This window comes from Moschus berezovskii, chromosome 17 (assembly GCF_049115385.1).
Source record: "Moschus berezovskii isolate FMDL1 chromosome 17, NW_MosBer_1.0, whole genome shotgun sequence".
Taxonomy (NCBI): domain Eukaryota; kingdom Metazoa; phylum Chordata; class Mammalia; order Artiodactyla; family Moschidae; genus Moschus; species Moschus berezovskii.
Window position 1 is genome coordinate 40,736,458 of NC_142476.1, and position 26,511 is coordinate 40,762,968.

Below are 26,511 nucleotides of genomic sequence, written 5' to 3' on the forward strand. Positions count from 1 at the left end.
ATGCTTTCCTATCTCAGTCCTGATACTGGGAGCCACTGGGGTGTCCTACTTACACAAGGCCACTTGGGACAAGCCCCCTTCTCCCATGGCTAACATTCTCAGGGCTGGGGTCTGCCTGCAGGGCAGTGGTCTGGGTCCTCATCGGGGGCTCCCCATCTCCCGTGAGAGGCTTCCTCCTTGCTGAGGAACAGGGAACCTTGGGGCAGTAAGAAAGGCCTGAGTGGTTTATTGACGCTAATTTCAGGTGGCTGCCCCTCATGGCCACCAGCCAGTCATACGTTCATGTCCTGGTGACCGAGCTCATGTCCAGAAACTGCAAAGACTCCAGTGGGAATCACCGTGCAGAAGGTAGGAGGCTGGCCACACAGGCCCTGCCTCGGGCGGCACAGACTCGGACCAGATCCCAAAGGAGGAGACAGCAGTCCCAACAGAGATTCTGGGGAGGTCAGGCCACACTCCACCCTCATGCAGCAGGTGCCCCAACACTCCCATCTCCACGGGAACCTTGGCTGATACCTCAGGGTGGGGACAGCCAGACAGGACTGCCAGCCAGCGAGGTCCTTGGGAGACTGGCGTGATGAGCCAGTCTGGGCTTCCACGAAGCAGTCACAGGTAAATGTGGCCCTGGGTGGACACGTCCCTGGGGGGCCTTGATCTCCAGCAGTTTTAGGCCAGTGTCCATCCCCAGGTGGATGAGGACCTGTAGCGCCTGGGGCCAAGGCAGGGCTCAGATGAGGGCAGCGTGCCTCTTGGACTTCTGTACAAAGTGTGTTTCTGCTTAAACACAGACAGGAGTCAGCAGGAAGCCAAGCAACTCGGTCCTGAAGCTCCTGGGACTGGGCAGCAATGCAGTACAGCCTGTGGTGCCTGAGCCTGGGGTGGGCAGGCGGTCCCCAGACCTGTCCCACCTCCATGTGGATGCAGCTGGAACCTTAAAGGCCTAGGCCTCACTGCTCACCATGGGATCCAGGGCGGAGGAGCACCCGGGGTCCTGCAGGCTGTCTCTCCCATGGGGCCCAGACCCCACGTGCCTGGCTCCCCACCTGGGCTCAGGGGCAGAGGCTGGAGTGATGCCCCAGGCTGGTCACACTGAATGCCACATGTGGTGAGGAAGGCCTGCAGGTGGGCGGCTCCCCCTCTGCATATGTGGCTGGAATCAGACGAGCCAAGCCAGGGCCGTGCCTGGGCCCATCCTGAGGCCTCGCTGGGCAGCGCCCAGCCTTTGTGCATGGGGGCCCCTCCTCTGCGGTGCGTGGAGCTGTGGGTGGACCTTGGGGTCAGACGTTGCTCACCCGGGCCTCCACCGAGGAGACAGTGGTGGGGCCCACATCCCTGTCCAAGGGTCGCTCACGCCGGACGTAGCGCGGTTTCCGCACTGAAATAGAGTCAGAGACAGGCGGGGTCAGAGCAGGGCCTGACGTGGCAGGAGGGCAGCGGGCTTCCCTGGGGCTCACAGGAGTGGGGGTGGGCATCCACAGGGGAATAGGGAAGGAAGCCCACTGAGCTCCAACTCCTGGAAACCTGGAACCCCTTGGCCAGGGCAAGGGTCTAGCTCTCCTGAAACACAAAGGCACAGGTGGTGATGTGGTATAGGGTGGATGGTGGCCCCCTGCAGTGTACCTGTCCTAAGGCTCAGAAGCTGGGGATGTGACCTCACTTAGAGAAATGGTCTTGGCAGATGTGATTATCTGATGGGCCCTAAATCCAGTGACCAGTGTCCTCATGAGAGGGAGGCAGAGAGCAGGAGACCCAGAGGGAAGAAGCCAGTGGAAGGTGGGGCAGTGGCCAGAGGGACACCTATAAACCCAGAGGTCAGAAGAGGCAGGAGGGACCCACCCCAGAGCCTCTGGAAGGAGTGGCCCTGCCCACACCTGGACTTCTGGCCTCCAGGACTGTGAGAGAAGACACTTCTGTCCTCTCGAGCCCTGATTTGCAGACTTTGTTATGGCCATCGCGGGAGACAACACAGGTACCTGTGCTTGGACACGGCGCCGCTCAGGAGAAATGAGATGTGTGTTTCACTGGATAGAGCAGATCGAGCCTTGACAGAGTAACTTCTCTGTCCCCCAAAGGAGGACGTCCCCACCTGTCCCCACTCCAGATCTCTGCATGGTGGCAGGAACAGTCTGGGGAGGAGGGTGATGCCTGCTCTGTGGCTTGTGGCTGTGACCTCTCTGCTCACGGCATCAACCGTGACACAGCTGACACGGTCAAACTAAAGTGCCCATCACCCTGCAGGGGCCACGGGAGAGCCTGTGCCAGGCACCAGCTCCTGGCTCGGGCAGAGCTGGGTCCTGGAGAAGGGCAGAGGGTGGCAGAGGTGACTCTGGACCCACACTGGGAACCCTTGACATGTTGAGCATCTGAGGAATAAAAGGGAAATTTTCACCAGAGACAAGGCACCCGAAAGGATGCGGGGTAGGAGGAGCTGACATACCTGAGGACTGAGGTGGGGGAATCATCATGGCCTTGAAAGAGGAAAAGGCACAGTGAGAACGGTGGGCAGGACGACCACCAGCCCAGACGGACAGACACCCAGATGTACAGACACAGGGCCTCCGCCTGCCCATTGGGTACTTACGGCTTCGCCAGGCTGCAGGGCGGGAGCTGCGGGGAGAGCACAGGTATCACCTGGAGGCCACAGAGCTGCCTCAGCCTGGCAGGGGAGGCGCGCAGCCTAAGAAAGCCTCAGCCTGGGGAGCCCTCAGCCTTGGGGGGCATAGCCTGGGGGAGCCTCAGCTTAGGACGTGTCCCCTCAGCCTAAACAGGTATTGAGGGACCATCAGCCTGGCAGGAGTCCTCTCAGCCTAGGCAGGTGTCCATGCATCCCTCAGCCTGGGGGTCCACAAGCCTGCACAGGGTCCCCAGATCCAGCTCACTCCAGTCCCCACTCCTGTGCCTGTGGGTGCCCTCAGCCTGCCCCTGCACTTGGGTTGGTGTCCCCTCATTGCCCTGAATCAGGCCACCCCCTCCCCTCTCCAGCATCCTGCCATCTCCATGGAGCAGATAAGCCAGTCTGCAGAGTGTCTGCCACTGTCACCCTTCACACTGAGACCCCACGACATCCACACAGAGCATTCCTAGGACGTGACCCCCACATCCTGACATGAGAGCCATGTGACAACCCAGTCCCCGCCAGGCTGCCCGAGATGAGGCTTTCCCCTCAGACACTGGCATCTCGGCCCTGCCTCATGGTGTTCCCCTGGGACCCCTGGCAGGAGGGGGTACCTTTGTTTCTGCCATAGAAGACCTTGGGCAGCTTGCTGGCTCGCTTGAGGTAGAAGAACGCAGCCACGGAGAGGATGAGGCCCGAGCTGATGAGAAACGTCCCCAGGAAGAGGGAGGCGGCCACCTGAGGGCCCCCTGCAAGCAAGGTGAGGGCTGGCGGTGTGTACATCTGGGCTCCTGCAGGGCTGAGGGTCCTGCATGCAGAGGTGTGGGCCTCCCCTGCACTCAGCGGACTCCCCAGGCATCAGCTGGGGAGTTCTCAGGGGGTGGGCTGTCGAGAGGTCCAGTGTCCCCAGCCCAAGCTCCCCATCCCCTCCTCATCACTCAGCACCCATTCAGGGCCCCACAGCTCTGGCACACTGCAGCCTGTCAACTGTCACCTGGGTGGCCTTCCCAGCACCAGGACACCAGCCATCTCCACCTCCACAGGATCAGGACAGCCAGCAGACTGATGCCGAGCAGGGGTACTCAGCGTTCAGAAGCCCGTGGCAAGCGCCCTTCTGACCCTGACATGTAGGCAGGAGGCCAGCTACGGCCACACTGGAGCCTCAGGAGGGACGACTTCCAGCTAAACTGGCCTAGATTTGCCACAAAGGAAATGGGCTCAACACTGACTGCATGGGCCTTACCTACCACCCTCTGCTGCAGGGCCCAGCCCCATATCGCAAGAGGAGGGGCTGTCTGTGCCCACCTGCCCTAACACTGCTGTTCAGTCTACAACAGCACAAGGCTACTTGCTTCCAGTTCTGAACTCGCAGGAAAGGCCTGAACCCTTGATCCAGGTTAACATGTCCTCTGCTGAAGGACCAGAGTCTGGACGATCATAACTCCCACCACGACCCCAACACCTCAGAAGAGGTGGCCTCACTAATCCTCCTGAATCAACCCCAGGCCCAGGGCAAGTCCTGCTCCCTAACTGCAGTGGCCTCGGGTGGCCTGAGTACCACACCCCCATGGCCTGGCCACTCTGTGGCTCTGGGGGTGTCTCAGGTATGATGGGACGCGTGGCAGCAGGAGCAGGCTGGGGTCCAGAGTGCCCAGGAGGTGGCTCCTGTGTCTGCCCTGAGGATCAGGTGGCGTAGTGGGCCCTTCTCTCTGCGTACAGCATCTATAGTCTCCTCAGAGAACTACGTCCTAGAGGAGCCCCCAGGGACAGGGCTGGGGTTCCTCAGGACGTCCTCCCATCGTGGAGAACCATACGTCTTGGGCTCCCAGGGACTGGGGGGCTTGGGCGGGGTGGTGGCTATGAGCAAGGCAAAAGGTTAAGATGTACAGCCTGTTCAGAGGCATGTGGGGGCCCATGCCAAGTGACCCCAGCCACACCCACCCTTTTGAATCAACCCCAGACCCTGACTTCAAAGCTGATAAAGCCTCCAGACCACGGGCTCTGCTCTGTGAGCAGGGAGGGGTCCTGTGCAGAGCTCTTGGCTGGGGTGCAGTCTGCCCTTGACTGTGAACATGGCCCTGCCGTGGCCAGCACGGTGACTGGGTCTGCACTGGTGCCCTGCACCTCCCCAGAACTGCTGTGGTGAGCTGAGAAACTTACCGACACTCTGCCGCCCAGGCATCCCTGTGCTCTTGTTCACAGGGAACTGTGCACCTCGGCCGGCAACTGTGGGGGAGCACAGCGGTCAGTGCTGCTGGAGGACCCCCGGGGAGCCAGAGATGCAGCCCAAATGCAACTCTGGCCCGGAAATGAGAAAGGGAGGTGGCCGTGGAGGCAGAGCAGCCCCTGCCCCACAGCTGCTCTGAGGGACATGAGGACTCAGGGAGGGGACTCTGGGGGGACAGTGGCCAAGGTTGGGTGACAACAACCCGGATCCCCACCCTTTCCTGCAGAGCTTGGAGGTGTGGCCCCCCGGTGAGAAGCAGGCAGGAGGACGGGGTGGGGAGGAGGGGTGGAAGGACATACGGCCTCTGCACTCGGAGCTGTTGTGGGTTCCATTCCTGCACTGGATGCAGCTGACGCTCCCATCCTCGGCCGGACGCCCATAGCAGCCTGTGCCGGGGGACACGGGAGGCAGCTCAAAGCATAGTCACACCAGCTGGCTGCCTTCAGGGAGCGCTATGCTTCGCGTTTGTAAAACTATGTTTATTCCAGAACACTAGTTCACCCATTCTGGAAGTTGGATGGACTTCAGAAAAAGAAGCCCCTCCACAGGAACCACAGCCTGCCTTCTCTTATCTGGGGATCCCCATGGGCCCCTTGCTGGATGTCTCCGAAATGGCTTCTATAAGAATGGAATCTACAAGTATTAGGAATAGGCCTTCATTTCTTGTAAGAACCGGGCTTCTCTTCTGAAGCAGGTGGACTCTTTGTCCTTCACTTGGCATTTCTTGGGAGAGGGTGACCTCGGGGAGGTGTCTCAAGGAGGCCCAGGAATGTGGGGTCCTGGGCACAGACCTGTTGCCAAGGCAGCAATACTCTCGAGGGCTCCCTCGGCCAGCCCTAAGGTAACTGGGCTCCTTGGCAAAACTGCCAGGGTGGCTGACCACGAGGAGGCCCTGGGCTGCATGTGTAGGGCAGGACTAGTGACCAGACTTAAGGAGCAAAGGTTGACTTTATGGAGCCTTACAGCACCTGGAAAAGAGCCCAGGGCCTGGCTCACTGGCTCTCCACCTTTCCCAGTGAGTAAGGAAGGTCACTGCCCAGCAGTGCCAGGAACCTCAGCATATGGGAACTCAGGAAGGGGGAATTCATCCCAACCTAAAGATACTAAGGTGAGGTCTGGTGGTGAGTCCTCGGCTTGGCTTCCTGAATTCGAGAGGCCTTCAGAAGTCCCATCTGAGAGTCCTTGTGAAGAGGCCAGCAAAGTAGACTTCAAAAGAGCCTATGTGGTCAATCACTGCTTTGGCTAAACTTCTTAAACAATAAGGCCTAATTTAAAGAGGACAGACTTATTTTTAAGATAATTTGTGTCACTGTGATTTTCTCTGGTGGAAAGGGGTGAGTGTAGAGAGAAGTGATCTTTCAGCAGCAGACTGGTCTGGCTGGTGGACAGCAGACTCCAGTCCTGCTCTTCAACCCTGAGGTCCAGCCCCCATAAACTGGACTGGATCCAGTTCCATCTCCCCCAGAATCTGGCTCTGACTCTCCAAACTAACGTTTCTGCTTCTCACCCACCTGCTGACCTGAAATCACCAAGAACCAAAACTGCCTTTTCCCAAAGCCCTGCAAACAGATGTGACCTTCAGGGCAGTCAACTCAACAGGTCATGGCAACCTGCTGCCATGCGGGCCTTCTGGAAAGTTCCAGAGAGAATCGGGCTGTATCAAGGGTTTCCATGCTGCCCCCACCTGCTGCCCACATGCAGATGCCTTACTGTGGATGGAGCCCACCCGCAACCCTCTTTCTGACGTGGTCTATGGGATGGCTTGTCCCAGGGCTGAGGGTCAGTGCAGCGTGGGAGCCGCTGATTGCCTGGTTCCATCTGCTTTCTTTCCCTTTTGCTGACCTCCTGTCCCACAGCTTCTAACCCAAATCTCCCCATGGCTACCAACTTGGCTTTCAATATGTGACACTATCTGAAGGTAAAGTTTCAAGTGGGGACTGAAGGAAACCAGAATATGTCACCACTTTGGCACAGGGATTGTTTTGAGGTGAGGCAATGAGAAAACAGCAGGTGCCAGAAGGGTGCTCTGACCTCCCTTTTCTTCCCAGAAGCAGGAACAAACGCCACGAGAGCTGCCCCTTTCCCCCAACCAGAAGGAGATGGGACTCAGGGGCGCCTTGTCACCATCCCCTTTGATCCCCTTCAGCTGCCCCATTGTCTCAGTCACTTGCCCACAATCACCTCCTCATTCAATCTGATGTGTTAGTACTGAGGTTCTGCCACTTGTCTGGGGCTTCCTTTCCTCCTGAGTCACGTAAAACATTTGTGTACTCTGCTGCTCCTATCTTACTTCAGCTTGTCTCAACCCAGCTGAAACTTGCTGTGGGGAACAGGCAGTCTTGCCTGCCCCTACCTCCCAGGACGAGGCCACCGTGTCCTCCTGGGGTTCTGCCCCAGCTCTCAAGATGAGGCCCCATCAACCCTGCTGCCTCTACCCACACCCCAGCCCCTCCTTCCTCAGGCCACCTAGGCTGGTTCACACCAAAGCTCACCTGGGCCACACAGGCTAGTGCCTGGGCAAGTGGCGTTGATGTCCCCCGCATCCACACAGCACTCAGGCTGCTGACCCTAGAGGGGAGACAGCGGTGAGTTTCCAGGCCTTGTGGCCAGGTGGCATGTGTGGGCCAGGCCCAGGGTGGTGTCCACAGAGGGTCTCCCAGAGAGCTCACCCCCACACCCAGGGCGCAGCCTCTTGTAGTCAGCATCTGGGGACTGCACCTGCTGACCTAGAGAGAGGTCAGGACACACGACCACACCGCACAGACCCTCCCTGGGACAGCACTTGCTGTCTGGCAAGCGACGAGACTGAATCAACAACTGAGGTGTCTGGCTGGGACCTGCTGGGGCACTCTCCCCGGCACCCAGACTCCCAAGAGCAGGAAGGAGACTCCCTCGGGCTGACTCAGAGAGCCTGTCAGGGGTGCACTAGAGCAGCCTAGTGGGCAGGGGTGGACCTTTCCTCCACTGCCCACTGCCCTCCCTTGGGGCCTCCCTGCCACCCTTTCTTGGGGTCTTTTGGATCAGGGGCAGAGCTGCCACCTCTCGCCTTGTGAGCGACAGGTAGGCACAGGGCAGGCATTTCAAACATGAAGTTATTAGTCACCACTTGCAGCTGGTGGCTTTGAAAATCAAAAAATGAGGCTGCTAAGAAAGCAAGCACACGTGTTTCTGGACTGTGGTGACTCAGGAAGATAAACCCAGGCTCCCGTGGCCTCCCTGGTGAGAGGCCTGGGTGGTTCTCATGATGTGTCTGCCCCTCGCTCCCGACCAAACAGGCCACAGTCCTGGACGCCTCAGTGATGCTCCTGCAATTCTACAGACACCCCCTGGGGGGTCCCAGCTTGGCCCCCACAGAGGAAAAGTTTGCCCCAGGCAGCACTTCAGGGGGCAAACATGCTGGCCAGGCCCACATGCAGGAGTGGGTGCTGCGGGTGCTTCATTCACAGGCCAGATGGTTAGAGGGGCCTCGAGAGGGCGTTCCGGGCAGCTCTGCTCCATGTTTACCCAGGTTTCCCATGACCTGGCCCGTGACTGGCGAGGAGTGCCTAAGGGTGACCGAGAAATGGAGGGCGCCATGGGGGCCAGGCCAAGTCTGAGAAGGGAGGCTCAGCTGTCCTGTCCCACCCAACCCAACTGAGGCAGAGCGGCCGGAAGGCCCACCATCCTGGAGATGGGCAGCCGGGTATGTGCAGACGTGGCCAGGCACCTCTAGGAACCACCGCTCAGCACGCCTGTGTCACTGACTTGGTAGTCATGACCTGGCCGAGTTGAACCTGGAGCGGGCATCTCTGTCCATCTCACTAGCTCTGGCCAGTGCCTGTGGGCAGCTCTGTGGAGAGCCCATTTCAGCTCCAAGAAGAGGTCCAGCTGGGCAGAGGGAAAGGAGGGTCTAGCAGGCAGAGAGGAGCAGGGGCCAGGGGTAGGGCCGTGCGTCAGCTGCCCACCCAGAGGCACAGGCCCCACCCGACAGGGTGTACAGTCAGTGTCTCTGGGGCTGGGACAAGAGCGGCGCCCACAGGTGGAAGGGCGAGGCCACCTGGTGAAGGGCCCACGTGACACATGACAGGTGCTTACCACAGTTCCTGAGGATCTGCTAGCAACTTCCACCAGGAGTCCAGCCAGGAGGACGGCACGCTGGAGCGCCATGTCCCGGAGTGCAGGGTCTGTGAGAGAGAGGGGTGCTATGTGGCTGCAGGTGCCACCTGCCAGAGCAGGGCATGGTTGAGGGAGGCAGGCTGGGACAGAGGACACTTACCTGACCCTCTTGGATGTGGGCTGCAGACATTCAGGCCCTCGCTACCCTCGATCAGCAATCAGGGGGTTGGTCGCTGGCTCCAGAGTGTCACAACCCTGGAGCCCAGCCTGAAAATCCAGGTGGACAGGTGATGCCCCGCTGCTAGTCAAGCACAGCCAAACACGTCTGGGCCTTGGCCTTGGGGCTCAGGGTCCGACCAGACTTCCCTTCAGGAGCCCCCAGGGCTCGGCCCACCCGGATCAAGATCCAACAGACTCACTCCCTCCCGCTGGCTTTCCGCCACCCGTGCATTGTGGCTTCCCAGAAAGGAGGCTGAACCTGAGCAGAGGGGTCCGGGGAGCTGGCCATTCTACCCGCCACTTCATCCTGTCCTCGTAAGACCTGCATTCAGTTTCCAGCATTTTCACCCAGAGACACAACTGTCCGGCGGTGGGTGTGCCTCTGAAGGGCCCAGCCGCTCAGGGGAACATGAGCTGCCCACCTGCTGTCATCACAGAAGGGCATGTGAGCAACCTCCAGCTGGGGCGACGGCACAGGGAGTCCCGGGCAAGAGCTTCTGGCGGGCAGTGGGTCCAGAGAGCAAACAGACAAAATAGGACCACTGGCCTCAAGTAAACTTCCTAACACAGAAACCACTTGAAACGAGACAGCCCAGGTGATTTAGTGCTCATGCTGCCACACCTCTAGAGTAACCAGGGAAACACACTAGCCTGCACAACCCTGGAAGTAAACGTTAGTTGGATTTTTAATCAATTTCTGCAAGGTGGGAACCACAATTATAATCTGTCCCAAACACAGAAGTCACTTTTAAAAAGACTTTTCTCTTAATAAAAACAGCTGGAAGGTGAGCTCAGGTTCAAGGGAGGATGTGTCCCAAAGAGCGCACTTGGGCCTGAGGGATGACAAGTGGCTCCGTCCACTGGCCCAGGGCCCAGGGGGCCCAGGCTGGGGTCTGTCCTGTTGCTCGCTCTGTGATGGGTTCAGACTAGGCTGATGGAGCAGATGGTGCTCCCCCAGTCTGGAGTCAAGTACCCCCATTAAAAACACCAGCTCTTCCCTGGGGTACTGGCCCCTTTCTAGTATGTGAAGTCCCCTCAGTGGCAACTACTGGTGTCACACACACACTGCCACCTTTGATTCAGGAATCAGCTCAGCTGACACCTCTGTCTGCTTAACAGACACCACTGATAGTGTGCACACCATGCTGCCCCTCCTCAGACCCCACTAGTACACATGGACTGTGTCTCCTGGAATTTCAGGGGCAAGGACCACACAATCCATGCACCTTGGGTTGGGCTCCTGTCCATCAGCATGGTCACAGGGATCTTTGAATTCCTCTGTACTTTGCCCTCTCGTGACTCAGTGGCATCCACAGTGAGGACGCTTCCCCTGCCCACTACCTGCCAATGGCCACATGGCTGTTTCTGCATTTTGGCTAACGCTGCTGGGGACATTCTTGGGCCCGTTCCTGCATGGTCTCCTGCCTTCCTTTTTGGGTCAACATCTGGAAGGGTTGACGAGATGGGTCAAGGTAAATCTGGGAAGCTAATGCCCAGCTGTTCTCCGGCCATGGCTCCACATGCAGCCCCCGCAGCTCTGAGCACCTCACCTGCTCCGGCCACACCAGGTCGTGATCACACACTGGCAGGTGGGCGGCGGTTCTCCTCTGTTCCCATCTGTGTTTCTGCAACTAGATATGGTCAGCACCTCTGTCCTGCTTGTGGGCCACTCACACACCTTACATCTCTTGGATGAGTCTTTTCACATCTCTGGGCCGCCGTGTTCAGCTGAGTTGTCTTTCTATTATTACGTGCTAGCCCTTCACATGTCCTTTGCTGAGTATGTGTACTGCAGACATTTCTCCCATTCTGTGACTTGTCTTTTCATTTTCTTATGGGTCTCTTTAGAAGAACAAATGTTTCATTTTCATAAAATTAACTGCATCCATTTTTTCTCTAACGGTTCTTGCTTTTTTCAATCCTAAGCACTTTTTCAGACTTCTTAGCATCTTCTACATAAATAATCATGTCCTATGCAAATAAATGCAGCTTTACTTCTTTACTTTTCCTGGAAGCTTGTTTCAGGGCACAGCATTTGGTCTATGTTAGAGAACATGCACTTGAAGGAATCTGTGTTCTGCTTCTGATGGATGTGGCTCTAAACAACTCTCAGGTCAAGATTCCAGGAGCACTGTTCAGACCCTCTATGTCTTCACTGATTTCTTTAGGTCTTTTGTTCTAACAACTGGTGAGAGAAAGATGTTAAGATTGCCTATGATTGTGGGATTGCTTATTATTCCCTTAATTGGGTGCATTTGTAACTGATAGGTTTTTCTGATGAAACAACCTCTTTATCACTACAATTTTCCGGTTTTCTTTGGCAATCAATACTCCTTATCTTGAACCTACTTTACCTGATATTAGTACAGCCACTCCAGCCTTCTTGTGCTATTTGTATACATACACATTTTGCATCCACTTATTTTCAGCTTATGATTTTTAAAGTGAATCTCCCATAGACAGCATGTCATAGGGTCTTGCTTATTACCCATTCTTATCATTTCTAACTTAACTGGAGAGTTTAGTCCACTAATATTTAATGTAAATATCACTGTGGTTAGACTTAGTCTATGCTTTTGAACTGTGGTGTTGGAGAAGACTCTTGAGAGTCCCTTGGACTGCAAGGAGATCCAACCAGTCCATCCTAAAGGAGACCAGTCCTGGGTGTTCATTGGAAGGACTGATGCTGAGGCTGAAACTCCAATACTTTGGCCACCTCATGCAAAGAGTTGACTCATTGGAAAAGACCCTGGGAAGGATTGGGGGCAGGAGGAGAAGGGGACGACAGAGGATGAGATGGCTGGATGGCATTATCAACTCGATGCACATGAGTTTGGGTGAACTCCGGGAGTTGGTGATGGACAGGGAGGCCTGGCGTGCTGACATTCATGGGGTCGCAAAGAGTCGGACATGACTGAGTGACTGAACTGAACTGAACCATTTTATTGTTTGTTTTCTACTTGTTCCTTTGTCTTAACACATAAAAGATTTTTTTTTTAGAATAGTTTTGGGTTCACCGCTAAACTAAGCAGGAAGTAAGTTTCATACACCTGCTGCCCCCACACAAGCAGAGCCTTTTCCACTATTAACATCCTGCCCCAGGGAAGTACTCTGATGAACCTACATGGGCACATCACTCTTGCCTCAAGTCCATGTTTACAACAGTATCACTTTTCATGTTGGGCTTTGGCAAGTGTATAATGACACTATGGTTGGGTTTAAGGCTACTGTTTTGTTTTCTGCTTGTCTCTCCAGTATTTCGCTTCTCTCTTTCCTGCTTTCTTTTATATTATTTGAATATTTTTTTAAGTTCCCTTTCAATTTATCTTCTAGTTCTTTAGTTATGGGTCTCTGCATTACTTCATGGTTGCTGCTCTGACCCTGTTTCACAGCCTGCTTAGAACACTGCAGCATGACATGTCAAGGCAGAACCTGCAGGTCCGTGGACCCCTCACTGCACTTCATGTGATGGCCATCATGCATATTTCACCTACATGCATTACAAACTCAAGACACATTCTGATTTTTTTCTTTAAATATATATTTCACGTTGTTGTTGTTTTTGGCGGGGCGGGGGGTGAGTCATGCGGCAGGCAGGATCTTAGTTATCCGATCTGGCATTGACCTAGTGCTCCCTACATAGGCAGTGTGGAATCTTAATCACTGGACTGCCAGGGAAGTCCCTAAATACATACTTTAAAAAAGACGTTCCCCCAGGTATTTACTCTTTTTGATGCTCATCACTCACTCATAAAGATCTCAGTTTCACTCTCATATCATTTACCTTCAGCCAGGAAAAACTTCCTTTAGCATTTCTGACAGTACACAGATGATGACAACAAATTCTATCAGCATTCCTTTTTCTGAAAATATCTGTATTTAGCACATGCTGCTGGGAGGTTGACTATCCTTCTTCCAGTACTCCACTGGCCTTCTGATGATAAGTTCCCAGTGTTTGCAGCACTGTGTGTATGTAATCTGTTGTTTTTCTCTGGCTGCTTTCAAGATTTTTAAAGTGAATCTTAAAGTGTTCAGTACCTTAAAAATGATGTGCCCAGGTGTGGTTTTAGTCATATTCACCCGGTTTGAGACTCCCTGAGCTTCTTTAATCTATAAATCTATGTTTTTCACCATACTGAGAGAGTCTGTTTTTCAAGCACTTCTCCTGCCCCACCGTGCGTCTCGCCTACCCTCTGGGCTCCACAGTCACTGTGCATTTCACACTTGTCGCTGTCTTCTGAGTCCCTAAGGCTCCTCTTGCTTTCCCCCATCTGACTACTTCTTGTCCTTTCCAGTCTATTATGCCCATTCAGTGAGTGTTTTAGTTCAAGTGTTATATTTTTCAATTCTAAAATTTCCATTTGGCTGGTTTTAAAAAACATTTTCTATCCCTCTGCTGAGATTTCCTATGTTTTTGTTCACTAGAAGTGTATTTTCCTTTACGTCACTGAACACAGTTACTCCGTTGGCTTTGAAGTGCTTGTCTGATCACCCAACACCTGAGTCATTACATGATGACAGTCTGTTGATTGTATTTTCCCTTGAGGATGGTTCACAGCACCCGGGCTCTTTGTATGTGGAGTAACTTCGGATTGAAAAGACTCTGCAATCTGTTATGTTGCAGAGACTCTGAATTCAATTACATTCCTCTGAGGAGAGGAATGTTTTTGATTTGGTGGTAGTGGTTTAGTCGCTAAGTCGTGTCTGACTCTTGCGACCCCATGGACTGTAGCCTGCCAGGCTCCTCTGTTCATGGGATTCTCCAGGCAAGAATATTGGAGTGGGTTGCCATCTCCTTCTCCAGGGGATCTTCCCGACCCAGGAATCAAGCCCGGGTCTCCTGCAGTGCAGGCTGATTCTTTACAGAGCTACAGGGAAGCAAGGGAAGAGAGCTTATGGTTATGATTTAGTAGGTAATTAATTTCATTAGATTCAAAAAGGAAACCATCACCATCAATGCTGTGATAAACGGTAGCCTCACTCTTAGTTGAGGTGGCTTCCCACCTGCCCTGTGTGTGCCTGGTTCAGGACTTGGCCAGAAATCGGAGCAGAATTTATTTGCAGAATTCCTTTTTCTGGGAATTCTCTTACTCTGAAGCAGCTCCATCTGCCCAGCTCCTCCCCCTGTCTAACAAGGAAGAGCGTGGTCTTTTCACCAGAGTTCTAACCACCCCACCCCACCGCTGCAAATGCACTGCCCTCAAAGTTAAGACGTACAAACAGGAAACACTCTGGGCCGGCCACTTCCTCTTTTAAGCTGCCCTCAGAACCTGCCTGCCAAGTCCCTCCTCAGGTGTCCTCAGGCAGCTGCTTCCCATAGCTTGTTCTTGGTTGATAACTGCCACCTGAGGGAGAGTCGCTTTGTTGGAGCTAATTCTTCTACCCTGAAAACAACTAACTGCACTGCATGGATTTTTTATTCAAAAATCCAGTGGTGGGCACAGAGGCTGTTTCCAATGTGCTGCCCCTGGTCAGCAACAGGGCACGTGGAGAGAACTGCTGGGCCACGACGGTCTTGTCTACACTGGGCAGGAGTCAGCCCCAGGGAAACAAACGGGGGATGGACGCCCAAACACTATTCTCATTTAAGAGCGTGAATCCAGTTGCAAAAAGATTAATTTAAAATAGTAAGTTACACTGACATTACTTTAGTAGCCCCTTTCATCTCTAAAACATTCCCTGAAGGATGATCAAATTAATCATCTGAGGTTTATTCTCCTATGATATGTATTTTCACAACTTAGGGGTTTGTCACAGTCTCTTTTTGCTGCAGATCCTGGATCTCCAAGGGATGTGAACCTGCTCACTGTGTAACCACAGCAAGAACAGCAATCACACAGCACTTGCTGTGTGCCAAGCACCACTCTGAGTTCTTCACTCATATTAACCCATTCGACCCTTCCAACAATGCCTACAATAGACTCCTTTTAAAGAGGGGAAAACGGGCTTGCACAAGACCACCTGGCGAGTACATGGCAGGGTGAGGACCAGCCAGGCCTGGTCCCAGAGCATCTATCTACCCACCACACTGAACTGGGGTCCAAAGGTTTCTCCTGAAGCCAGTGGGCACTGCTTGTTTTACAATGTTCAACTAATACATTTAGCATGCCTGGCCAAGGATGGTGCAGTTCTACAGAAATTCTCTTTTATTTTGGCTGCACAGAGAGACTTGTAGAACTTTAATTCCCTGACCAGGGATCGATCCCAGATCCTCGGCAGGGGGAGCACAGTCTTAGCTACTGGACTCAGAAATTCTCAATGTAGTAAACAAAGGCATCTGAGACTTTAAAAATTAAATCTAATACACCTCTTTTTAAAGAATATTAGCTAAAGATAAAAATTGTGTTGTAGAATTTTCTAGCACAAGAAGTAAAACATGCCTCCAAGATTACAAGAAGTAGAAGGTGGTCACTGGGACCCTCTGTATACAGATCTCACATTGTTTGTGAAGTATAGGATTAATTTTTAAGGTAGACCATGACAAATTAAACCTCTACAGGAACCCCTAAATAAGTAACATAAAAGGGCAGAACTAAAACATCAATAAAGATCAAACAAAATTTTTAAAAACTTGGATTCACCAAATAAAAGGCAGGAAAGGAGGAATAGAGAAACAGATGGAAAAACAGAAATCACACATGAAGGTGGTAGACTTAAACCCAAACACTCTAATAATCATACTAAATGTAAATGGACTAAATACTCCATCAAAAAGTAGAGATTAACACTACTAACCACTAGGGAAATGCAGCAAATATACTACTCCACAAACATGAGGATGGCTGCTATCAAAAATACCCAGAAAAACCAATGTGGAGAAATTTCCACCACCTTTTCCGTTGCTGGGGGAAATGTTAAGTGGTGCAGCTGCTGTAGAAAAGGGCAGGGCAGTTTCTCAAATAAAACACAGAATTACCATATGATCCAGCAATTACACTTGTGATTACACACGCAAAAGAATTAAAAACAGGGTCTTTAAGAGACATTTGTACATTGGTGTTCACAGCAGCATTATTCACAATAGCCACACACACACACAAAGGGTAGAAACAACCCAGATATCCATCAATGAATGAATGAACAAACGTGGCCTATCCACACAATGGAATATCATTCAGCCTTATACAGGAGGAATTCTGACAGGTGCTATAACACGGGTGACACAATAAAAAGTAAAATGACCCAGTCACGAGAGGACAAATAATGTATGATTCCACTTATATGAGGTCACCAGGGTCATCAAATCCACACTGACAAAAAGTAGGAGGGTGGGGGCCAGGGGCTGGGCGAGAGGGATGGGAGTTAGTGTTTAATGGGGATAGAGTTTCAGTTTGGGAAGATGGAAAGTTCTAGAGGCAGATGGTGCTAAGTGTTGCACAATATCATAAAAATTCTTAATGTTATAGGCTACAGACTTTAAAATGGTTAAAATGGTAAATTTCATATTATGTATATTTTACTGCAATAAAATATCTAGAAAAAATGAAAATACATAATACATATAAAGTGCCTCATAAATGATAGTTATTAAAGTTATTTTTTTTAAATAGAGATTGTCAGATTGAATAAAAAAGCAAGACCAAATGATATGTGCTTCATAAGAGACAAGTTTGACTCTTGTATAGATATATATATAAATAATATGCATAATATACATACTTTAGAAAACTTATGAATTTTTGCCTAACTAAAAAAAATTATGACAGTTTGATTCCACTTGTTTAACTTAGTATGAATAGATTGCTAGGCTTCTAATTTTAAAAATAGATATGCGACAAGCAACAAAGGTTTGCTGTACAGCATGGGGAACTAGCGTTAATATCTTGTAATAACCTACAATGGAAAATATAAAAAATAATACATGTTTATGTATAACTGAATCACACAAAAAAAGAATTCTACATTTTGAAATTTAGTAATGTTTATCTTTTTGCCAGTTTTTCTAAATATCCTATGGACATCTAATAATGTATGAGATATAAAATTTTAAATATTTTATGTAGGATATAAGATTAATATAAATTAATATAAGTAGAAATCTATTATATTTAAATTATTAATGACATCATTCAAGATGCTCCTATTCTTATTTTTTCTGCACTTGATAAAATATTCTCAGAGAAATGTTAATGTCTCTCTATGATTATATTTTTTTCCCTTATATTTCTTCTGATTTTTGCTTTATATATCTTTGTTCCTTTGCTGTTACATATCAAATGGTTTTATGATGTCTATCTTCTTTGTGAACTGTACTTTTTATCATTAAAAATATTCATCTTTGTTTCATTGAAAAATAAAATTTAAAAAGAAGCAAATATTAAAAAAAAAAAATCTTAAAACATAAAGACACAGAATGTTGAAAGCACAAGATGGAAAAGATAGTCTATACAATTACTGAGCATAAAACACTCATGCCAATATACTGATACCAGACAAAGCAGACTTCAAGAAGATAACTGCCTTAGAGAAGAGAGCGACCTTTCACAACAATAACACAGTAAATTCATCAAGAAGATAAATCAATGTTCTTGTATTGATTTGTATTCACTCAATAAAACCTTCCAAATACATGAAGTTGACAGAACTAAAAGGAAAAAAACAGATCCACAACTGTGATCGGAAACTTTACTATCCCTCTTTCAATAACTGATTGGATGAGTAGACAGAGAAACTGACTCAACTTAACTTACAAGTATAGAATATGACACTCAACAAAAGTATAATACACATTCTTAAGTGCAAGCAAAATATTCACTAACAGACCATATGCTAGACCATAAGACAAGTGTCAACAAATTCAAAGGGTAAAAATCATACAGAATATATTCTCTAAGTGTAATTATAAATCAATAACAAAAGATACTCAGAAAATCTCCAAATATTTGTAAATGAAACAATAGACTTCTAAATTACTCATGGATCAAACAAAAGAAAATTTCAAGTATTTTTAACAAAAAGATAAGGTGCTACCTATCAGATTTTGTGTAGGAAACTAGAGCAGTGCTTAGATAGAAATTTGTGGTTTTTAATGCCTGTATAAGAAAAGAGAAGTATAAAATCATTCATCTATACTTCCATCTAAGAAGAGAGAAAAAGAAGAGTGAATTAAACCATATCAGGCAGATAAAGGGAAATAACAAGAGTGGAAATGAATGAAACAAAAAATGAACAAAAATTAGAGAAAGTAAGCCAAGTCAAAAGTTGGTTCTTTGAAAAGATTAATAAAATTGATAAACCTCTAGCATGAATAATAAAAAAAACCAATGCGAATTATCTACATAGAAATTAAAAAGCAGGCAGGCATCACTACGAATACTACAAACCTGGTGGGACCATCAGTCAATACTATAAACAACTTTATGCCAATATATTCAACAACCTAGAGGAAATGAGCAAATTCATTTAAATACACAAATTAACAAAAATGACACAAGATGAAGAAGAAAATCTGAACAATCTTACATACATTAAAGAAATTGGGAGCTTTTCTGGTGGTCCAGTGGTTAAGAATTCACCTTGCAATGCAAGGGACACTGGTTTGATCCTTGGTCTGGGAAGAGCCCACATGCCGCGGAGCAATTGAGCCCATGCACTGCAACTACTGGGTCTGCATGACTGGAGCCCATGCTCTCCAAGAGAAGCCACCTCACTGAGGAGCCCTTGCTCTATAATGACACAGTAGCCACCGCTTGCCACAACGAGAGAAAGCCCACGAGCAGCAACAAAGATCGAGCACAGCCCAAAATCAATAAATATTTTTAAAAAAGAAACTGAATTAATAACATTAAAACTTCCTGCAAAAAATGCAATGAACCTAGATGGCTTCAATGGTGAAGTCTATCAAAAAATTAAGGAAGAATTAATGCCTATACTACACAAAGCCCTTCAGAAAGCTGAGGGGAAGGCATCTGTTCCAACTCGGTTATAAGCCCAGCAAGCAGGACTCAGACCCAGACCAGCAAAACCAGACAGAAATCCAGACAAAAACATCACAAGGGGAAAAAAGCAGACTAACATCCCTCATGAACACAGACCCCCAAACTCTTAACAAAACATTAGCAAACTGCATGCTTGCATTCAGCAAATACTGAAAGGTGACAAAACACGACCGAACAAGTTTCTTCCAGGAACATAAGATTGACTTTACATCAAAACCAGTAATCAACCACTTTAACAGAATAAAGGGGTTCTACTAAATATAACCATTTTAGCAGATGCAAAACAAGCATTTGACAAAATTTCAGGCCCATTCATAATAACACTCAATAAACTGAAAACAGAAGGAGATACCCTCAGCATGAAGAAAGACCTCCCCAAACAACCCACAGCTCATGACAGGCTGACCGAGATGAGGCCGAGGACACTCAGCCTCTGCAGGTCTTGTCAACACTGCCCTGTGGCTCAAGCCAGAGCAGTAACGGCAGAGAACAAAGCAGAAGCCACAAGGATTAGAAACAGGAGTGATCCTGCCTCTGTGCTCACAGCATGATTGTTCATATGGGAAATTCTAGGAAATTTTAAAAACCTACTATGATTTGTAGGTGAATTCAGCAATGTTCCAAGAATATAAAGTGAAAATGCAAAATCAATTGTTATTTCTATACACTGGCAACAAGTGATTGGAAAATGAAACTTAAATATTAATATCATTCACAACAGCATACAAAAACAATCTATTGGTGGGAATAAATTTAATAAAAAACGTGTAACAGCTGTACACAGAAAAGTACAAAATACTGCTGAGAGAAGTTCAAGATCCAAATAATGGAAAGATATACTATAATGGTATACATATATATCGGCACAAACACACACACACACATATGTATGATATCTCCATTAATCCATGTGAATGAACTACAAGACTCAATATTATTAGGATTAACTTCTCCCCAAATTGATCCAATATTTTATATAATCCCAAACAAAATTACAGCAGGCTTTTTTTGAGGAAATGTCACAAGACAGGGTGGACTGATGAACAGAGATTAGTGTAACAGAAACTGACCCTCACAAAAACGATCAAATGATTTGTGACAAGGTGCCAAAGCAATTCAATGGGGAAAGGAAAATTTTTTCAACAAATGGTGCTGGACAGCTGGTTACTCACATGGAATAAAAAGTGAACCTAGGACTTCCTTAGTGGTCCTGTGGTTAAAAATAAACCTGCCAATGCAGAAGACATAGGTTCAATCTCTGGGCCCAGTATCACACTACAGAGCCTGCACCCTAGAGCCCACAAGCCACAACTACTGAAGCTTGCAGCCCCTAGAGCCTGTGCTCCGCCACTGCAATGAGAAGCTCGCGCACCCCGCTTGCCACAACTAGGTTAGCCTGCCCCAAAACGAAAACCTACCGCAGCCAAAAACAGTGAAACTAGGCTCACAGCATACGAAAAATTAATTAGAGATGGCTCACAGACCACCTGATGCGGAGAGCCAACTCACTGGAAAAGACCCTGATGCTGGGAAAGATTGAAGGTAGGAGGAGAAGGGGACCACAGAGGACGAGATGGTTGGACGGAATCACCGACTCAATGAACGGAAGTTTGAGCAAGCTCTGGGAGATGGTGAAGGACAGGAAGGACTGGTTTTTGGCCTTCAGTCCAAACTGGGTTTTGCAGTGGCAAAGAGGACACAACTGAGCAACTGAACAACACAGACCTAAACACAAAACTGAATCTATTAACTTTCTACAAGAAATTACAGGAGATTATTTTTGTGGCTTTTGGTTGTGTGCATGCATGCTCAGCCGCTTCAGCTGTGTCTGACTCTGTGTGACCCTATGGATACAGCCCGCCAGGCTCCTCTGTCCATGGGGTTCTCCAGGCAAGAATACTGGAGTGGGTTGCCATGCTCTCCTCCAGGGGATCTTCCCGACCCAGGGATCAAACCCATGTCTTTTCTGTCTACCTATATCGGCAGACCTGTTGTTTACCATGAGCACCACCTAGGAAGCCCATGGTTTTTCGTTAGGCAAAGACTTTTAAATAGAACACAGAAAGCATGAACCAAAAAAGAAAAACAACTGATAAAATGAACTTCAACAATATCAAACACTTTTGTTCATTAAAATACAGTTATGGTAGATATACACTCTGTGCATTTGCCAAAACCCACAGAAAGTTACATCATAGAGTATACTTTATTTATTTATTTTTTTAGAGTATACTTTAATATACGCAAAAAAAAATCAACAACACCCACCAGGGATGTCAGGATGGAAAGCAGACTGTGCCCACCGAATCTCACTGCATCACAACGTAAGACACTAATGCACAGGAGGGGGCAGGATGAGAGCGTTCAGGAAACACTCTTTGGAAACTGTTAAGACCAATGATAAGAAGAAACAGAATATAAAATGTGGTACTAAAGTTGATAATTTTGTTTCTCAAGGTGGGGAGGTATATCGGTGAACAATTCTGAAACTGCTTTCTAAATACACTGGGGTGGGACAAATAAGAAAACGACGGCAATGGTGGTGAGAAGGTTACACATAAGCACTTTTGTTACAGATTACAGGTTACAGACACACAGGTGAACAGGTATATACTCACCTATCTGCTAAGAGGACTACAAGCAATGACCCCAGCAGCAATGCCCACAAACCACTGCCTGGTTCCTGGTCTCTAAAGCCCACTCTCCAATGAAATGAACTAGTAACTGTGGCAGGAACACAAGAGGAAGAGAAGCTGGGGTGGTTGGCAGTGTGAGAAAGGGAGGAAGTTCTTAAAAGTAGGAGCTGGGGGTTGATGACGTCCTGGTGGCCAAGGCTGGAACAGGTGAGCAGCCAGACAAACAGCATGGAGCTGGGTCCCCTCCAGAGTGCAGACACACACCCACAAGTCCATCCCCCTCATGGTATTCCAGATCACATGGTGGGTCTTCCCTGAGCTTAGCTCCCACCCCCAGCAGGGTGGGCTGCCTCTCCCTGCGCGGCTGCCAAAGAGACCAGAAAACAGGACAAGGAGCAACTCTCCTTGGCAGACACCACCTGAGCCAGGTGACCAGGCCGACAGCCCCCATGATGTCGTGCAAACATCAGCTGCCCTGATGTGATGTGACAAGAGGGCCACCTCTTTCCAAAAACCCACAACCCCTGTCCAACCAGAAGAAAACACAGCAGACAAACCCCAAATCAGGGACACGCTACAGACACCTGAGGAGTCCACCTCATAGCTGTCAAGGCCACGAAAAGGTAGGATCCTGGATGGGATCCAGGGCAGAAAGAGGACCCTGGGGCAGCGTGTGACCTGCAGCCTGGAGTGCCGGGAACAGTAATGGAGCACTGTCGTGTTTTAGCTTTCACAAACATGCCCCGATTTGCAACTTTTCTGTAAATCTAAAACTGCTCCAAAAGATTTTAAGTTAATTTTAAAAAGACACCATTACTAATGTGAATAGGCAAGTTCAAACAATGGAAGGTAATATCTATCTGTATTAACCCCCAGTCTCCTGCATTATAGGCAGATTCTTTATCGACTGAGCCAGGGCTTCCCAGGTGGCACTAGTGGTAAACAATCTGCCTGCCAATGTAGGAAACCTAACAACTGTGGGTTCAATCCCTGGGTTGGGAAGATCCCCCAGAGCAGGAAATGGCAACCTGCTCCAGTAGTTTGCCTGGGAAATCCCATGGATGGAGGAGCCTGGCAAGCTACAGTCCATGAGATCATAAAGAGTTGGACATGACTGAGCATACACACACACACACACACACCTGTCTCGGTTTGTATCCAGAGACCTAAAGGACCTGCTCAGATGCCTTGAGTGGGCGCCACAGGTCCAGCATCAATGTTCAGGCACATGCAAATAGAAGACACAAGCAAACACCTCTGCCCACCAGGCCCACACGGCAGTCTCATGCCCACAGAAAACACATGGAAGAATGTGCACAATTCTGTCACCCAAGGCAATGCCAGGAACCCACCCAAGTACCCTCCAGGGACAGGTATCATGCTGAGGACAACCAAGGCCACTCCACAGACCACAAGGTCTAACATGGCACAACAAAGGAATGTGACAGAAGTCAGAACTGTGTTTGCTTCTGGGAGGCAGGTTTGGGAAGGCTTAGGAAGTCTCAGTCAGCCCAGGGTAGCGTAGACAAGATGCTGCTTCTCACAGAACTAGGTCTGGGAGGCCCAAGATCCAGGTGCTGGCAGATCTGGGTTTGATGAGGCCCTTTCTGGACTGCAGAAGGTTTCCTTCTCAAGATCCTCCAGGCCCTTCCTTGGTGTGTGAGCAACTGTGTTCCTCCTGTTGCCAGGATATTGATCCCCTTGTGGGTCCCACCTTACCCTGAACACCCCCAAGGGCCCAGCTGCAGACACCATCACATGGGGATCAGGGCTTCCACCTGACCATCCAGAAGACGCGACACGAGGGAAGCTTTAGGGATGACAGAAGCGCCCTCTATCACCACGATGTGCCTGCTACACAGCTGTATACATTTGTCAAAATTGGTCAAACTGAATCTCTGCACCTCACTTATGTGAATTATACTTAATCATGAACTGAATAATTGTAATTCATTTTCAATTTTGAAAAAGCCAAAAAGCTAAGGAATTGGGTACACAAACTTCTTCAAGGTAATTAAAAATTTGGTGAGAATTTAAATTGTACCATGTTTTCTTTCACAACTCATTTTTCCTTAGAGGAATTGGTTTCAAGGAAGAAGTCACTGTGATTTCTGAACAAGTAACACTTCAGGTATCCAGGGGGAATTATTCTGGCCCATCAATTTCCTGATGCTGGGAAAAGCTGAGGGCAAGAGAAGGGGATAACAGAGGATGAGATGGTTGGATGGCATCACTGACCTAATGGAAATGTGTTTGAGCAAACTCAGGGAGATAGTGATGCACAGAGAAGCCTAGTGTGCTGCAGTTCATGGGATTACAAATAATCGGCTACGACTGAGCTACCAAACAACAACAACAATCAACTGGGTTTGGGTGCTGGCCAGAAAACCTCACGTACGCCTTTCCAACAGGAGGCTCTGCCCAGGGGATCACGGTGGGAATGCACGCTTCGCCAACCTTCCCCGCGGCTGTGGCTGGAGAGTGGAGAGGGGCAGGGGGCCATCCGCTTCCAAGTTGACGTTGCTGATCTTTGTTTTTGCTTCTCCCGCTGGATCTCCAGCTCCTCAGTGAGCCCACCGCTCATAAGCGTTTCAGCAAGCAAAGGGCACCGAGGCGGAACTTGGCTCTCAGGACAGAATGAGAACACAGACTTCTCGTTCACATGCTGCCCGTTCCGAAAACCCCCCCGCGCTCACGGAGGATCATCAGTGCAGTTACCGATCTGACAGCCGTACAGAAAACACTCCAGGCTGCTGACACGCTCTGTGGCCTCAGCAGCGCCGAGACGGTGCTGCCGGAGGACCCCTGGAGACTCGCTGGAGGGAGTCCTTGGTCTTGGGGACGCAGGATTCTCAGTGATGCGGTGACCAGAGGCCGTTCTTCAAGTGAATTACCGGACAAATCACAGCTTACCTCGCGGAACTGGGCAATACAGGAGAGGCGGCAGCGCCCTCAGGGTGCCGGTGACCTCTCGAGGCGCTGCCGCTCCGCCTTTGGGAGGAGCGCCCGGGGCGGGGTGGGGCGCGCATGTGCCGGGAGAAACTTTCCGGAAAACCCGGATTTTATTTCCTCCGAGGAGCTGGTGAGATCACTGTGGCGGTTCAGATTCCGGCTAACACAGACTGCTGTGGGGGTGCTGGGAGAAGTGGAGAAGGAAGGGACCCAGCTCTACCCCTGGCGCCACGGGGGCCCGGGAACAGGACAAAAGGGCCACCTGGGCGCTCGGGAACAACCGAGGAGCGCGTTACCCCGAACGCTGCGCCTTGAAACGCCGTGAGACGCGCGTCCGAACCCCGGTATCAAATAAAAGGAAACTAAGCGTCAATTAAATCGTCCTGATGACAACGCACACAGACCCCCCTGAGCCACAGTGGACACTCTAGGGGCGATAAACCCACTCGCTGGCCCTCCCGCGCGGCGGAGGCGTCCAGAACCGGTGACGGGGGCGCGGGCCGCGGAGGAGCAAAGCGACCGAACCCCGTGCCACCGCCCCACCCCGCCACTGCAGCCTTGCCGGGGGGCCGCACCCTGAGGGCCGCCCCAGCCCCTGGCCCGCCCCCGCGCGCCCGCCCCCCTGGCCCCTCACTCACCCCCGCGCCCTTCGAGTTCCTCTTTCGTACCCCCCGCCCTCCAGGCGTTGCGTTGTGCCCCCTGGGACTTGTAGTCTCTCCGCCACCCGAGCCAGAGCGCCAGGGAGCGTGGCTCCGAGCCCAAAACTACACCTCCCAGAGGTCTGCGCTATAACCGCCCAATGGATGACTGCCCGGAGTTCTCTCGAGATCTAAAGGTGCACGCAGAGCGACCTGGGAAGTGTAGTCTAGGGCCCTGATCAGTTCAGTTTAGTTCGGTTCGGTCGCTGAGTCGTATCCGACTCTTTTCGATCCCATGGACTGCAGCACGCCAGGCTTCTCTATCCATCACCAACTCCCGGAGCTGATTCAAAGTCATGTCCATCAAGACGGTGATGCCATAGAACCATCTCATCCTCTGTCGTCCCCTTTTCCTGCCTTCAGTCGTTCCCAGCATCAGGGTCTTTTCCAATGAGTCAGTTCTTCACATCAGGTGGTCAAAGGATTGGAGTTTCAGCTTCAGCATCAGTCCTTCCAATGAATATTCAGGACTGATTTCCTTTAGGATGGACTGTTTGGATCTCCTTGCAGTCCAAGGGACTCTCAAGAGCCTTCTCTAACACCACAGTTCAAAACATCAACCTTCTTTGGCGCTCAGCTTTCTTTATAGTCCAACTCTCACATCCATACATGACTACTGGAAAAACCATAGCTTTGACTAGACGGACCTTAGTTGGCAAAGTAATGTCTCTGCTTTTTAATATGCTGTCTAGGTTGGTCATAGCTTTTCTTCCAAGGAGCAGGCATCTTTTAATTTCATGGCTGCAGTCACCATCTGCAATGATTTTGGAGCCCGAAAAAATATAAAGTTTCTGTTTCCATTGTTTCCCCATCGATTTGCCATGAAGTGATGGGCCCATATGCCATGATCTTAGTTTTCTGAATGTTGAGTTTTAAGCCAACTTTTTCACTCTCCTCTTTCACTTTCAACAAGAGGCTCTTTAGTTTCTCTTCGCTTTCTGCCATAAGGGTGGAGTCATATATCTGAGGTTATTGCTATTTCCTCTGGCAATCTTGTTTCCAGCCTGTGCTTCATCTAGACCAGCATTTCACATGATGTACTCTACATATAAGTTAAATAATCAGGGTGACAATATACAGCCTTGACATACTCCTTTCCCGATTTGGAACCAGTCTGTTGTTCCATGTTTGG

At 49.7% G+C, this 26,511-nt stretch overlaps 1 protein-coding gene across 10 annotated transcripts; it reads right to left on the minus strand.

The window, feature by feature from the left end:
• Positions 1 to 210: 210 nt before the first annotated feature.
• C17H1orf159 (chromosome 17 C1orf159 homolog) lies at positions 211 to 25,716 on the minus strand. 10 transcript variants are annotated; one of them, XM_088845361.1, is made up of 10 exons: positions 25,320 to 25,701; positions 9,097 to 9,203; positions 8,916 to 9,004; positions 7,334 to 7,409; positions 5,141 to 5,227; positions 4,775 to 4,840; positions 3,229 to 3,363; positions 2,582 to 2,607; positions 2,438 to 2,468; positions 211 to 1,375 (listed from the first exon to the last, which is right to left on the minus strand). In XM_088845361.1, exons 3-10 carry the CDS (start codon positions 8,985 to 8,987, stop codon positions 1,278 to 1,280), a joined length of 591 nt encoding a protein of 196 aa, XP_088701487.1. In that variant the 5' UTR covers positions 8,988 to 9,004; positions 9,097 to 9,203; positions 25,320 to 25,701; the 3' UTR covers positions 211 to 1,277. The 10 variants fall into 10 exon arrangements, with proteins under 10 accessions (XP_088701487.1, XP_088701486.1, XP_088701489.1 ...); XM_088845360.1 differs by having other exon boundaries at positions 9,097 to 11,340; positions 25,320 to 25,700; XM_088845363.1 differs by lacking the exon at positions 25,320 to 25,701 and adding an exon at positions 24,128 to 25,239.
• Positions 25,717 to 26,511: the final 795 nt, after the last annotated feature.

Excerpts from the sequence above, each read along its gene's own strand:
- C17H1orf159 (XM_088845365.1), bottom strand. The coding sequence starts at position 8,987 with ATGGCGCTCCAGCGTGCCGTCCTCCTGGCTGGACTCCTGGTGGAAGTT. Across the intron at positions 2,608-3,228 it reads CTTCTATGGCAGAAACAAAG|CTCCCGCCCTGCAGCCTGGC; the intron begins GTACCCCCTCCT and ends CTCTCCCCGCAG. Across the intron at positions 2,469-2,581 it reads CCCTGCAGCCTGGCGAAGCC|GCCATGATGATTCCCCCACC; the intron begins GTAAGTACCCAA and ends TCCTCTTTCAAG.